Below are 12,439 nucleotides of genomic sequence, written 5' to 3'. Positions count from 1 at the left end.
GCCTAGCTACAGAAACCGCTCACTTATCAAACAACTCTGGATTTATCAAGACTCAAGAGGTACACCATTCTTAAAGGAACCCAATCCCGATCAGATTCCCACACTGAAGACCCACCCAGACCCCAGAACCCTATCAACACCTGCCTGACTACCCTGTCTTGGACACTCGTAAGACCCTGTCAGGGTGGTGTTCTCCCTCACTGAGCTAGGGAATAAACCTGATTTTGCTTGGTCTATGGACTCTTCTGATGGTCTTTTTGTCAATAGTCAAACCGGCTTTATTTTTATCAAAGCATTAATCTGTATTTGGCATTAAATTATATTATGTGTTATTTACTGTGTTTTATTCCTACCTAGCTAGCGTTAAGCTCCTGGAGGGCAGAGGCTATTTGTCTACACCTATATTCTCTGTACCTAGAGAAGTGCCCAGCCCAGGTAGGCACTTACGATACAGGTCAAAGGAATGACCAGGCGGTTTGATGCTGTGCTGATGGCGATGTCAACTATTCTCAGACTGTTTTCTCTCTCAGGAGACCTACCTTTGCCATCCAGGTATCTTGGGCTCTGTCCTGAGGGAAATGAAGAGCCATGAAAAGGTTCTCAGCAAGGGATGGATGTGAGATGTGAACAGATCCACGCTTTGGAAATATCTGCAGGTGGAGGTAGTGGGCTGTATAGTCTGTCTGCGGGGCTGGTTAGGATTTGGTAGCACTCATCGAATCAGGTGAGAGATGATAGACTCCCACTCAGCAGAGGGCACTTGGGATTGGATGGTGAGGTGCAGTCTTGTTTCTAATCCCTCCTGGCTGAGTGAAGCCTGGAACCCTGAGTTTTTCCACTGGCACATCAATCTCATCTGTGTCTTGCCAGACACTGTCCATCTTTTCCACCTCAAGGGCCCATCATTTTAGCTTGGTAAATTTCAGCATGTTTTGATTTTGCTTGTAAATGAATTATTTCATGAAACATGTTTGTCTGCTCACCAGGCATGTCTTGGAATTACTGTTCTCTTAAGATAGTATTAGGGAAGTAGTCAATAAAGAGGGAGAACCTATAGGATGAGTAGGAATTCATGAGGACCTAGTGACCTGGTGAACAGGGACGGTGGAGACAGCATTTTAGGCCACATGCAAAACCCCAAGCTGGGAATCAGCGTGAAGTGTCTGAGAAAACTCCAAGACCATCTGCATGGCCAGTGCAAGTGAAGAAGGTACACTTCCCTAGTCTCTATCAGACAATAAGCAGGGCCTAACAGGGAGGTTCAAACAAAATCTGGTGAGCATTCTGGGGATAGCTCCTCAGAAGCAGAATTGCCCTCTTTTTTTTTTTTTTTTGCGGTACGCGGGCCTCTCACCATTGTGGCCTCTCCCGTTGCGGAGCACAGGCTCCGGATGCGTGGGCCCAGCCACTCCGTGGCATGTGGGATCTTCCCGGACGGGGGCACGAACCCGTGTCCCCTGCATCGCAGGCGGACTCTCAACCACTGCGCCACCAGGGAAGCCCCAGAATTGCCCTCTTGATAGTGGGTCAACCAGGCCATTATCTCAGTCTCTATCCAGTGCCTCCATTTCATTTGACATGGAAAGGACGAGAACAACAGAAACAGTCCTGGAAAGACCATGTGCTTCTGAGTGTGCTCATGCGGGAAGGCAGCCTGCAAAGACAAGATCAGCACACCATCGGGCCTGGTTCCCTCTCACCATCTAGACCCCCATTCTAAAGCCAAATACCTGGGTGGTAACGTGTTCGGCTATGGCAAACCTGGACTAGGTCCTCCCACAATAGCTGCACACAATGTGTTTTTGAGCAGGGAGGCAGAAGGGAATGGGAAGTACAAGAGGGGTGAACAGCATTTTGGAGTAATCAAGCCTTTTTTTCCCCTCCAACCTCTTGGACTCTCAAGAGCTTGGAATATTTGGGAATTAGCCATGGGGTGAAGGATGCCAGTTTTGTCCCATAATTTAACCAGGCAGATGTTGAGGATGGAAAAACCATTTTCTGTCATTAAACAATTGCTCCCAAACACATACTTGGCAATACTTGAGTCTCTCATTTGGGTTCCTGAACTGGCTTTCAGAACAGACTGCACTGGTCATGTTCCTGTGCGGGGCCAGGGTGGGCTGTGGAGACAGGGTGGGTGCTTCCTTCTCTGATTTCGCAGGAAGTCCAAATCCCTCTCAGCAGGGTAGAGACCACTGTAGACAGGCCTCAGTGGTAAGTAAGGCTGCCTGACCTCAATGCCCCTCAACTCAGGCAATTATTCTTTCTCCAAAGGTTCCTTGGCACCCAGTAGCCTTCAGTAAAGGCTGACTGACTGAACGAATGAATGAACAAGCAAATGCACTATATTCCAGGCACTAGGCAGTTAATCAGTTGCCTCTTGTGCTTTCTTTGAGGGATAACACTTTGAAAGACAGTTGTTACCAACATTCTTCCCAGAGTTTCCTGGCACACCCTGGCTCTTCTCCATTCCCTCTTCTAAAGCATTCCATGCTTAGGGCCGTGGCGAAGGGAGGCACAGAGGAACTCGAGTCTCCAAAGCTGAGGCCCAGAGGAATCTCAGGGCTGGAAGGACATTATGGCAACTGCCAAAATGGAGGAACTGGGCGAGTTCCTCCCCTCTCCACCCTGTCTCCAGCCCCTAAACTGACTGCATGGGAAAGAAGATCTGACTGGAAAGGGAAGCCAGAGATGTGGCGGCCCGGAGGAAAGACCTGCACCAGGACGTCCTCGTAGGTGTCAGCCTTCCCTGCTCCTATCCTGGGACACTGGAACTTGGCTTCCGCTAGCCCTGCTACTGCTGCCAGAGGCTGCAGACAGACGGCGCAGCCCGAGGCTCCCTGCTGGCTTGTCAATAAGGCCCAGGGGGCTGCTGACTGACTCTAGGGCCACCTTGGGCTGGAATGAGGATGCCGTGCACGGCACTGACGTGTAGCTGAGTCTCCACATAGTTTTTCCAAGACTGATATACTGTGCACCACTCACCAATCTAAGGTGCTGCCAACACTCTATCACAGGCCCCAGATTCATTTCGTTTCCTGGCCTGGACTCCTTGTAGATTCCATGTCACCTACAAGGACCTTGGGTTTCAAACCACTGTGGAACGTTTCCTCTTTTTTGCTAAAAGTTAAACAAGCTGGACCTGATGTAATCACAACTACCCAGAACATCTGCAGCTCTGCTGAGAGTTTGTAAAATCTGAAGATTCGATAAAATCCTCACAGCTAGATACTGTCACTGTCACCTCTGTTTTAATTCTGAGGATACGAAGGCTTCTGAGTGGTCAACCTAGAGGTCAACCACATGGTTTAGAAGCTGAGAGGGACTCTGGAGGAACTAGGATTTGAACCCAGATCTTCATGACTTCAGAGACGTTGAAAAACAGATATCTAAATGAATGAGCTAAAGGGAGTCACCTAAAATTACTCAAAAAGAATATGTATTTAATGAGCCTATCCCTGTAGAAAAGACTAACACTTTGCTTACTGTGAGACTGGTAAATCTGCACATTTTCTCATACATTTTGCTTTACGTTTTAATTTTTCTTTCCAACTCCTGTGAACTGATCAGTTTCCTGCAGGCCAAAAAGAGTTCCTCAGAGGCTCCTGGCATCTTTCAGTGCCTCCAGGCCTTCATGCTTGCTGCCCCTCTCTGAAGAAAGAGAAGGAGAGAAGCCTCCTTGGAAACAAGGCAGTGGCCCAAAGGAAACCTGTACCCACCTCAGAGCAGAGACAACAGCCTTTGTCTCTAAGGAAGCAGAAAACAGACAGAAGAAACGGCCCAGGACATGAAGGGCTGCAGGAGCTGGTCCCAATAATAGAGGACACACAGGGCACACACTGTGGGCCAGGCACCCAACTAACATTATCCCACTTAACTTTTCAGCAATCTCAGAGAGAAGATGTTTTTTCCATTTTAAAGATAACCTGCAGGCGGTCAAGTGACTTAACTAGGGCCACACAACTGCTAGAACCGGATGGAATTGGGATTAGAGACCACAAGCCTGACTCAGGAGCCTGCTGCCCATTTTCCTACATGCTTCTCCATGGGGCTGCATCACCCCCTAGGGGACTGTTTTGGAAGTTTGTAGTTTGATTGTTACAGTAACTGGAAGGCCTACAATTCACAAGACAGACCCCAACAAAGAATGGTTCCATGCCCCTCAGGGCTTCAAGTGCTCTGCCTGGTATTGATGTGCTTGGAAAGCATGATCCATAGCTGGGCCCTGAACTGAATTCTGTTCTACATCTAAATACAAAGTATGTCTTGCACGTGAAAATTTCTAAAAATGTAACCTCAGTCCTGTGAAAGAGAGAGACAAATACACTCTGTTTTGCCTGAAACTTGACTATTTCAGAGAATCCCATCACCAAGGAGGCACGGTTTGTGGTTGAGAGGCCCATACAGCAGCTATTGCATTTACAGAAATTCTGTGCAAGCTTCTGGCCTCTTCGTTCTGTCTCTTCTTATAGTTCTGCCCAAACATTTACACACTAAAATATATATTATCCTCCTATAAACTACTCTCCTTTTATTTCTTGATATCATAGTGGGAGCATTCTATAGATTTTTTTTTTTTTTTTTTGGGCAGCATGTAGGGAAACAGGTTATATTTTCTATGCATCTCATTTTGGGATAGTAAAGGGAATATTCCAAATTATTATGAAGAGGGATCCTTGGGTAAGATAGCACTGAAAACTGTCCTGGCTTCAGTTTCTCCTTTGCCAGTGAGTCTGGTGAGCAGCCCCCAACCACATACGCCCCCCCACCCCCACCCCCTCAAACTCCTTGCTTTTGTCTGTAGCTCCCCTCTCTCGTCTTGCCTTGAAAGCATAGATTTGGCTGGGCCAAACCTCACATGTCCCCATGGCTTCCTCTGTGCTTCCCTTCCTGTTTATTTTGGCCTCCACCAAGGTGCAAGATATTGGTACCTGAGGCTCAGCTCAATGGATGGATTTCCCATCTTGGAGGTGAGCAGTAAAGGAACAGCTCCTTCTGTGCTTCCTGTCTATCTAGGAAACATTTCCTAAATAAAGAAATGCTTCTCTTGGGGCTGCTCTGCTTGAGTGTGGAGCTGGGCAAGTGGGCTGTGTTGCTGGTACGTTTTCTTTTATCAAGCAGTGTTGTCTCTGAATTCCAGGCAGGCTGTGCAAGGGAATGAAGCCCTGCAAATTGCTTTTTCTTTCACAAAGCATTTTAATTTTAATTATTGTCAGCACTTATGTCACTGCCTTGGGGGATGAAGAGGGAAGGAGGGAATACTCTGCAATTTCACAGCATATACCAGTTTTCCCTAGAATGGGGAGGAGGGTTGCACAGAGTAAAAGAGCAAGGAACAGAGCTCCCAGTAGATTAAAAGGGGCCTTTGTAGTGGCTGCATCTGTACATTAAAATAAATCTCTCCTAGCACTAAAATAACATCTACATTCATTTGGGACAGTGCCACATTCAGCATTTAAGAAATTTGACAAAACACTGCTTGAGCATGTTGAAGTTTGCCAGCTCACAACAAAACAAGAAAGCTACCTCAGCCGCATGGAAATACTTCTCCCGGTTCCCTACTTTCACTTATGACTCCCATTTTCCGGCTGCACTTAAAAGAAAAAGACTGCCCTTTTTTCAGGTGCCAACCACTTAACATGGCCCTGAAATGGGCAGCAAATTGCCGCTGGAGGTGGTAAACTTCAAGAGGAATCTTTTTCTTTTCCCCTAAAGAAAAATACTGGAGAGGCTTCATGCGTGATAAAGCCTTTAATAGCTAGAGAAACATTATTTGAGGTGGCCCTCAGGTAGACTAGACATGAATAACACCCCATAAAAGCGATTACTTCTACCCAGAGCACAGCACACCAGATGAGTTTGGCGGGGGCCCTTTTTCCAAGAGAATTGCAGGCAAAAAAATCTTCTATCTAGGATCCAGTAGGATGGATGTGTCTGTGGCAGAGACCACGGTTGCTTCTGTGGAGTGTGTCCCTTCAAAACCCACTCTGAACTTTTCTCAGACCCCGACCAAAAACATTGGGAGATTTTTCAGGCTGCTTTTTGCTGCTTTACAGCACAAGGAGGCCTGAAATAAGTAACCCATCCACTTGCTGAGAATGTTGCTAATGGACCCTGATCCCAGTGCAGTCCATTTGGTTGTGGCATAGATGGACAGATTAGCACAAGTTTAGAGCTGGAATGGTGGAGTGGACCATTGAACCCAACCTACTTACTACACAAATGAGTAACTAGAAGTCCAAAGAAGCTAGCAACTTGACTGAGATGATTCAGAGATGGCCCAGACTGATTCTAACTCCAGCTGGGCTGGAATAACATACAGCTGTTGCTTCTGCCAGCTGGGCATGCATGTCCCTTTTTTGGGGGAGGGGTTGAAGAGCCCCACTCCCCTTACCCACACCCACACTATTTCCTTTAGGGACATGTCCTGCCTCCAATTTCAGTCCATATGGTTTGCATAGGGTTTGCCCCCCACTCCACAGGCACAGGAATGCACCCTCCCCTCCTCCGTCATAGTGATGGCCATCTACCCACGCTTTGCCAGTGAGAGCCAGCCCCAGAACTTTGAACTGAAACTTTCAGGCAAGAGGAGGCTTTTCTCCACCGAGTCTGCCAAGCTGATCAGATGAGTGCTGGAGGCACAGCATGAAGAGGGTCTGCTTGAGAACTGGGCTGACACAAAGACAAGTGAAACAAGAAACTAAGAATACTGGTAACTTCAGCTGAGCCCCGGATCCAACTGTGTCTGAAGCCAGATATAGCTTTGGACTTTTTAGTTAAGGAACAATGAACTTCCACCCACCCCAACCAATCAAATAATTAACTTCCTTTAATTTACTGATTTTGCTTAAAGCGACGTCGAGTTTGATTTTTGTTGCTTGCAATGGATGGCAGCCTGACAAATATAGCTGTAGTCTAGGTTGGTGTTTCCTTCTGATGGGAGATGGACAACTTATCTTTATGTACAGAGATTCATCACATAAGCACCTCCTTGCAGGCAAATCCAATCACTGACATGGAAGGCAAATCTGTGGCATGCGTGCTGCCCTTCCTGACTTCATGTCAAGAATAACTAATGAATCCTGGTACTCCTTCCTAGGGAGCCTCACCATCTACCCAATGCAGCTTCCCACGCAACCATGGCCATCGTCGAGTGGTGCCAGGTCAGCATGACCATGCTGGGGCTCATAGTAGAAACTTTACAGGAAACATGGTACCTTTTCCTAGACCAGGTGAACACTCAAAGCCCTTTAACTGCTCTCAGTAACCACACTGGATAATGAAGAAGGCAAACACGTGCATCTGCATGAAGGGCCTGGTTGCTAACCTTTCAGGAGTATTCTCATTTCTTGTCATGGGCAATTATCAAGAATCTTACAGTTTTTACTGAGCCAGCGTATGAGTTGATACAGTGAGAGGACCACTTAGCTTGTTGGGATCTCAGGAGGTCACCTGGAATGGACCCTAGGCTCACACATACCTAAACTTTCCCAGGTTAAAAGTTTCTTATCTTACCCCATCATCAAGACAACCAAAAAACAGTGGGCTTGTTGGTGGCGGGGGGAGGGGGTGGGGGTGGTGGTGAATAGCGGTACAAATAGAATGCCATCGTAACTTGAGGTCATAGGAAGTTCCAGGGTATTGGTGGGTGATATTCAAGTTGACATCACCACCTCCTCCTTAGGAGGCCTGTCCTGCACTGAAGAAGAAAAGCTAGGACTGCATTTCCCAGAATCTCCTCCATTTGTGGCTCTGGATTAGGGTTTGTCAACTAGAGAGTTGTCAACTAGTTTTAGAGGCAGCAAAGAGACAGACGCCATGTGGCTTTGGAGGCAGTTGCAGGCAGATGTGCTGGCAGATGTGAAGTTTGAAGCAGCTCCCATGTGAATTCTTAAAGAGCCATCTGCATGGATGCTTCTTGACCCACATCTCTCCACCCTTCAGTGATCATAAAAGCTTCTTATTCCCTGTATTCAAGTCCTTTATACTTGGAATACTTAGAGTAGCTTCTGTTCCTAGGACCAAGTCCTGGCTGATAGATTGAGGACCTCCTATTTTCATGGGGTACAGTCAGAGCGAGGACTCCCTTTACATACTGTTAGGTCTCTACCATCTCCACACTGTGACTAGGGTCCTTCCCCAGGGCACCAGGCAATTTGGGGGGATATCTAGCAGTCAGGATGCTGTGGATCCATGCTGCTGTACCACAGACACAATATTCTCCTGCAGGTTTTCGGGCAAAAATGCCCCAGTGACTCCTGCAAAGCCCTACCCTGCATGGGTAGCCCAGCCTGACTCAGCAACTCCTTTCCTTTCTCCCTGTCCAGCAAGCCCCAGCTACAGCATCTTGTGCTCCTTGTTTTGTGTCTCTTAGGTTTGCCTTAGTACTGCTTGAAAGATTACCCTTTTCCTGTTCCTTTACTCTACTGAAAGAGTCAAGAGGCAGCACAGACTAATGGTGGGCTCAGGGTTAGAATCCAGCGTTTAACCTCCCTCTGCTTGGTTGTAAAAGCTGGGATGATTAAGTCAGATAGAGCACAGCGTCTGGTGCATAGTGAGAATACAAGAATTGTTAGCTTCGGTCTGATAATAACCCCTAGAATGGAAGATCACTTTCCTTATGGGGCTCCAGAAAGGATTAATGACGACCCTTCTGCCAGCAATTTACTGTCCCCTCCCCAGCAACAGGTTCTCAGATCCACAAAGTCCCCTTGGAACTCTCTCACTATCCCCCCTCCCCCTCTCACCAATTGATCCTATAACCAAACATGGAAACCCTCCTTGAATTGTCACTGCTTAGAGCAGGCAAGAGCAAAGAGCTGCCGATTCCCTGCCTAAGGCTCTCCAGATAACTCTAATCATCTTAAATGCACTACTGTCACAGGCAGATTAATTTTTCACAATGCTTAACTATTTTTATCCACAGAGTATTACAATTACAGCTGAAGATCATTCACCCTAGAGCTCTGTTCCTTCAGAGTAATCTCAGTTGGGGACTAAACAGTCCCAGGGATTCTTTTTAATAAACCGCATCTGCTTCCAAAGCTGCATTTCTTACCTTTTATCTGTTCCTTTGTTTCAACTGTTTTAGAAAGGATTGGATTCTTCGCATTCATTGGAGAAGAGGGCAAAGCAAGGTGTTTTTCCAATGTTGGGCAAAACCCTTGTTCCTCCTAGGTTTGGAGCCAGTTTCCCTGAAGTCACATAGCCGCTGTCATTATTTTTTGGTATTCTGGAGCAAGGCATTAGTGCATGTGAACCTGCTTTTCTTCTTTGTTAAATTACACTTTTAATTTTTCTTCTCCACTGGAATGGTTATATTCATCTTCTTTCCTGCTGTTAATGGTTCCTCACATTGCTTCTATCCCTCACACTGCTTCTGTCCCTCACATTGCTTCTACTTCCTTCCCCTTCTGTACCTCTTTTCATTCAACAGTGAGTCTTAGAGCTGCTAGCATATTCCCATTCCCCAAATTGGCTGGGTTCCCATCGATTCACCCAAAAGTAAAGCCCATTGGTGGGGAAATTTTCAATCAGCATTTTGGTGCCTCACTGCTAAATAAGAACTTAGGCCACACATATTTGTGGGGAGCCTTTAACACGAAAAAGAAAGACAGAAACTAGCAGAAAAAAAAATGAGTTCAAGTTAATAGCACAAACAGCAGGAAAACAACCCAACAACTTTAGACAATATATTCCGAGAGATCAAAGATGGCATTGTGTCCTTGGAACAACAAGAGGCTGCTGTAAAAAAGAACTCTTGGAAATTGAAAAGAAAAGTGTCAAAATAAACAGGTTTAAGAGCAAAAAAAAAGTTGGAAAAAGAAAATCTCTCAGAAAAATAAATAAAACAAACAGACTTGGAAAAATAACATAAGAAGACTTCCTAGAGCTGAAGAATATTCATTTCTAAATCATAAGAGCTTGCAAAATGCCCAACACAATGAGTGAGGGGGACCCACAGCATCACGGTATTTCAGGACACTAGAGACCCAGAGTACATTCTGAAAGCTTCTGGGATGGAGGTTGGGAAACTTGGTCATATCAAAGGAATCAGAATAGCATCAGACTTCTTAACAATAACACTTAACAATAACACTTAACAATAACACTTTGACTTTCTTTTGGAAGTCAAAAGAAAATGGAGCAATGCCTTCACAATTCTGAGGGAAAATGATCTCCAGTACAGAATCTTATACCCAGCCACATGATAATTATGTATAGGAGCAGAATTAGGGTGTTTTTAATGCTATAAGGGCTGAAAACATTTTCTCTTCCTTTCTAAGAAAACTACTGGAGAATGTGAGCAAAATGAGTAATTGAGTCAGAAAAAAAGGAAGACATGGCTCTAGGATAAAGAGGGTTACAGCAGAGGAAAATGGCGAAGGGAAAACTTAGGAACGCAGCTGCCCAGCAGGACTGGGGAGCAACTATCCAGACTGGAACAGAATGGCAGCAGGTGCAGGGAGCAAGGTCTCTCCAAAGAATGATGAAATAACAGAAAACTGAATATCTAGGAAACAGTCATAACAGGCATTTGAGATATCTGATGAAACACATGGGGGAAAAATAGGGAGGGGCTGAAGGAAAACTAAGCAAGTAAAAAGGCACACAGATTTTTCAGTCCAGGGAAAAATATCATAAAAAAGAAAACACACGATAGCATACAATTTAACACAGTAGGGAATATACATACATGGGCCTAATAATATAATCACTATCTAATTAATCAGAAACTATGAGATAGGTATGCAGCTGTGCTGGTGGAATAGTGAGAAGGTAAGAAGAGCTGGTGTAAGGAATCCAGAGTACTGGGTATTAAAGGAAGTAAATGAGCAATCTCTGATATTAAATAAACCCCAGTAATTTCAATTTGCTAATGAGAAATACAGCTGCTAAGAGAGGTGGAAGCTGCTGCCTCTGGGAAGTGGGACTAGGGGTTGGGAGTGGAGGGGAAGTGGTGGGTCAAGGGCCTGTTTCTTCTCTGTGTAAGCTTCTTTTTAGTACTATTTAATTTTTAAAAACTGTGTTCATACATTACTTTGCTATAAACCCAAGTTAATTAGAAATAAAAGTGAAACGTTAAGGGGAGTAAATAATCAGCAGATTCAAGCTCCTGGCACAATTCTCTGGCCTGACCTACTTTTCTCATTGTTTATTCCTCCCTGTGTCCAAATAAGAAGAGGTGTGCACACCTGGAAGGCAAAACCGCTCTGGGAGGTGGATGGGAGAACATAGGGGGAAGTCAGTCTCTGCTCCTTGGGTCAGGGTCTGAATCTCTGCGCTTTGTCTGACTCTGCTTGGCACATCTCTGTCCAAAAAGTAAATCTCAGACATGCTGTGACCTTAGAACCCATGCCCCACACATCCAGGGACTACACTGGTGTGAGATGTACGGACACACCTGTTTGGGGATGCATTCGCATGTCACTGCCCTATCACAGAGTCTTTCTACAGATGCTCTAGGATGCGAAGCTAAGGTGCAAATGATTGCCAGGCTCTTGCTAATAATCACACGGTAAACCCCATTTGAAGTTCGTACATGACCAAGGACATAGTTTTTCGAGAAGGAAACTGATGCCACCAATACCACTCGTGACTGTCTCTGGGTGGAACAACTGCCAAATAAATCAAGTAAGTTTGCTGAAAGACAGCTGTCTTTGCTATGGTACCAGAATGAAGTTTATCCCATGGTGAGCAGTTTCCATTTTTACTACAGCCCAGACAGGTGCAAACTGAGCCGTGGAACGGTGTGGCGGGGAGGCCAGTGCACGTCCTTGAAGTCTCTGCCCAGAGTCCCAGGGACACTCACCCCAACCCTCGGCATGGGCCCTTGCCCCTAGAGGTCAAAGCCATTCATTTGAAGCTGAATCGTTAAAATTCGGTTAGAATAGATCTTCCACCAAGATCCCATTAGTGGGAAGAAATTATTACCTTAATAAAACCTAATCTCGTAACGTCCCACAAGTGGTTAAATATCATGGGTTATCTTCTTTTGTCAAAAAAGACAATGAAAACAATATGGAGTGTTGTGTGGGGAGCAATGATACATATTAAAAAATCCAAATGTCATCAAGACTTTATTTACTGCTCCCCCGCATAATTCCAGCATTAAAAAAAGAGGAACAATGAATGAAGGGGGAGAAACGCGACAGACAAAACCAAACTCTTAACGGTCCATCCCTGCGCCAATAAGTAGTTTGAAAATAACGTCCTTCAGGATCCATATGTTTTCTGCATGTGTAAGAACACTCTTGCACAGGGGGCTTACTTCATAACTGAGATTCTTTTTCATTTAATTCAGTCATATTAGATTATGGGGCTGATTATGATCATATCCACAAATCAGTATTTTAACAGAGTTTCCATGGAAACACTATATGCCCCTGTTTTTTAACTTTTTGGACAAGGCTTTGCCTGTTTAACAACTTGAACAAGT

General features: G+C 45.4%; 2 protein-coding genes across 3 annotated transcripts in view; one reads left to right on the top strand and one right to left on the bottom strand.

Annotated features, from left to right (window-relative positions):
- CACNA2D3 (calcium voltage-gated channel auxiliary subunit alpha2delta 3) overlaps positions 1-12,439 on the bottom strand; it is a 788,131-nt gene that overhangs the window by 94,787 nt on the left and 680,905 nt on the right. The window lies entirely within an intron of this gene.
- The window catches only part of LRTM1 (leucine rich repeats and transmembrane domains 1), a 32,325-nt gene continuing 27,025 nt past the window's right edge, over positions 7,140-12,439 (top strand). The window contains exon 1 of the mRNA XM_004320673.3: positions 7,140-7,213. Coding sequence (XP_004320721.3) covers positions 7,140-7,213 — 74 coding nt within the window. The remainder of the gene's footprint in view (positions 7,214-12,439) is intronic.

The sequence above is a fragment of the Tursiops truncatus genome, chromosome 10 (genome assembly GCF_011762595.2).
Source record: "Tursiops truncatus isolate mTurTru1 chromosome 10, mTurTru1.mat.Y, whole genome shotgun sequence".
In the NCBI taxonomy this organism is placed as follows: domain Eukaryota; kingdom Metazoa; phylum Chordata; class Mammalia; order Artiodactyla; family Delphinidae; genus Tursiops; species Tursiops truncatus.
The sequence above is the reverse complement of the archived record's forward strand: the minus strand, read 5'-3'. Positions and strand labels throughout refer to the sequence as shown.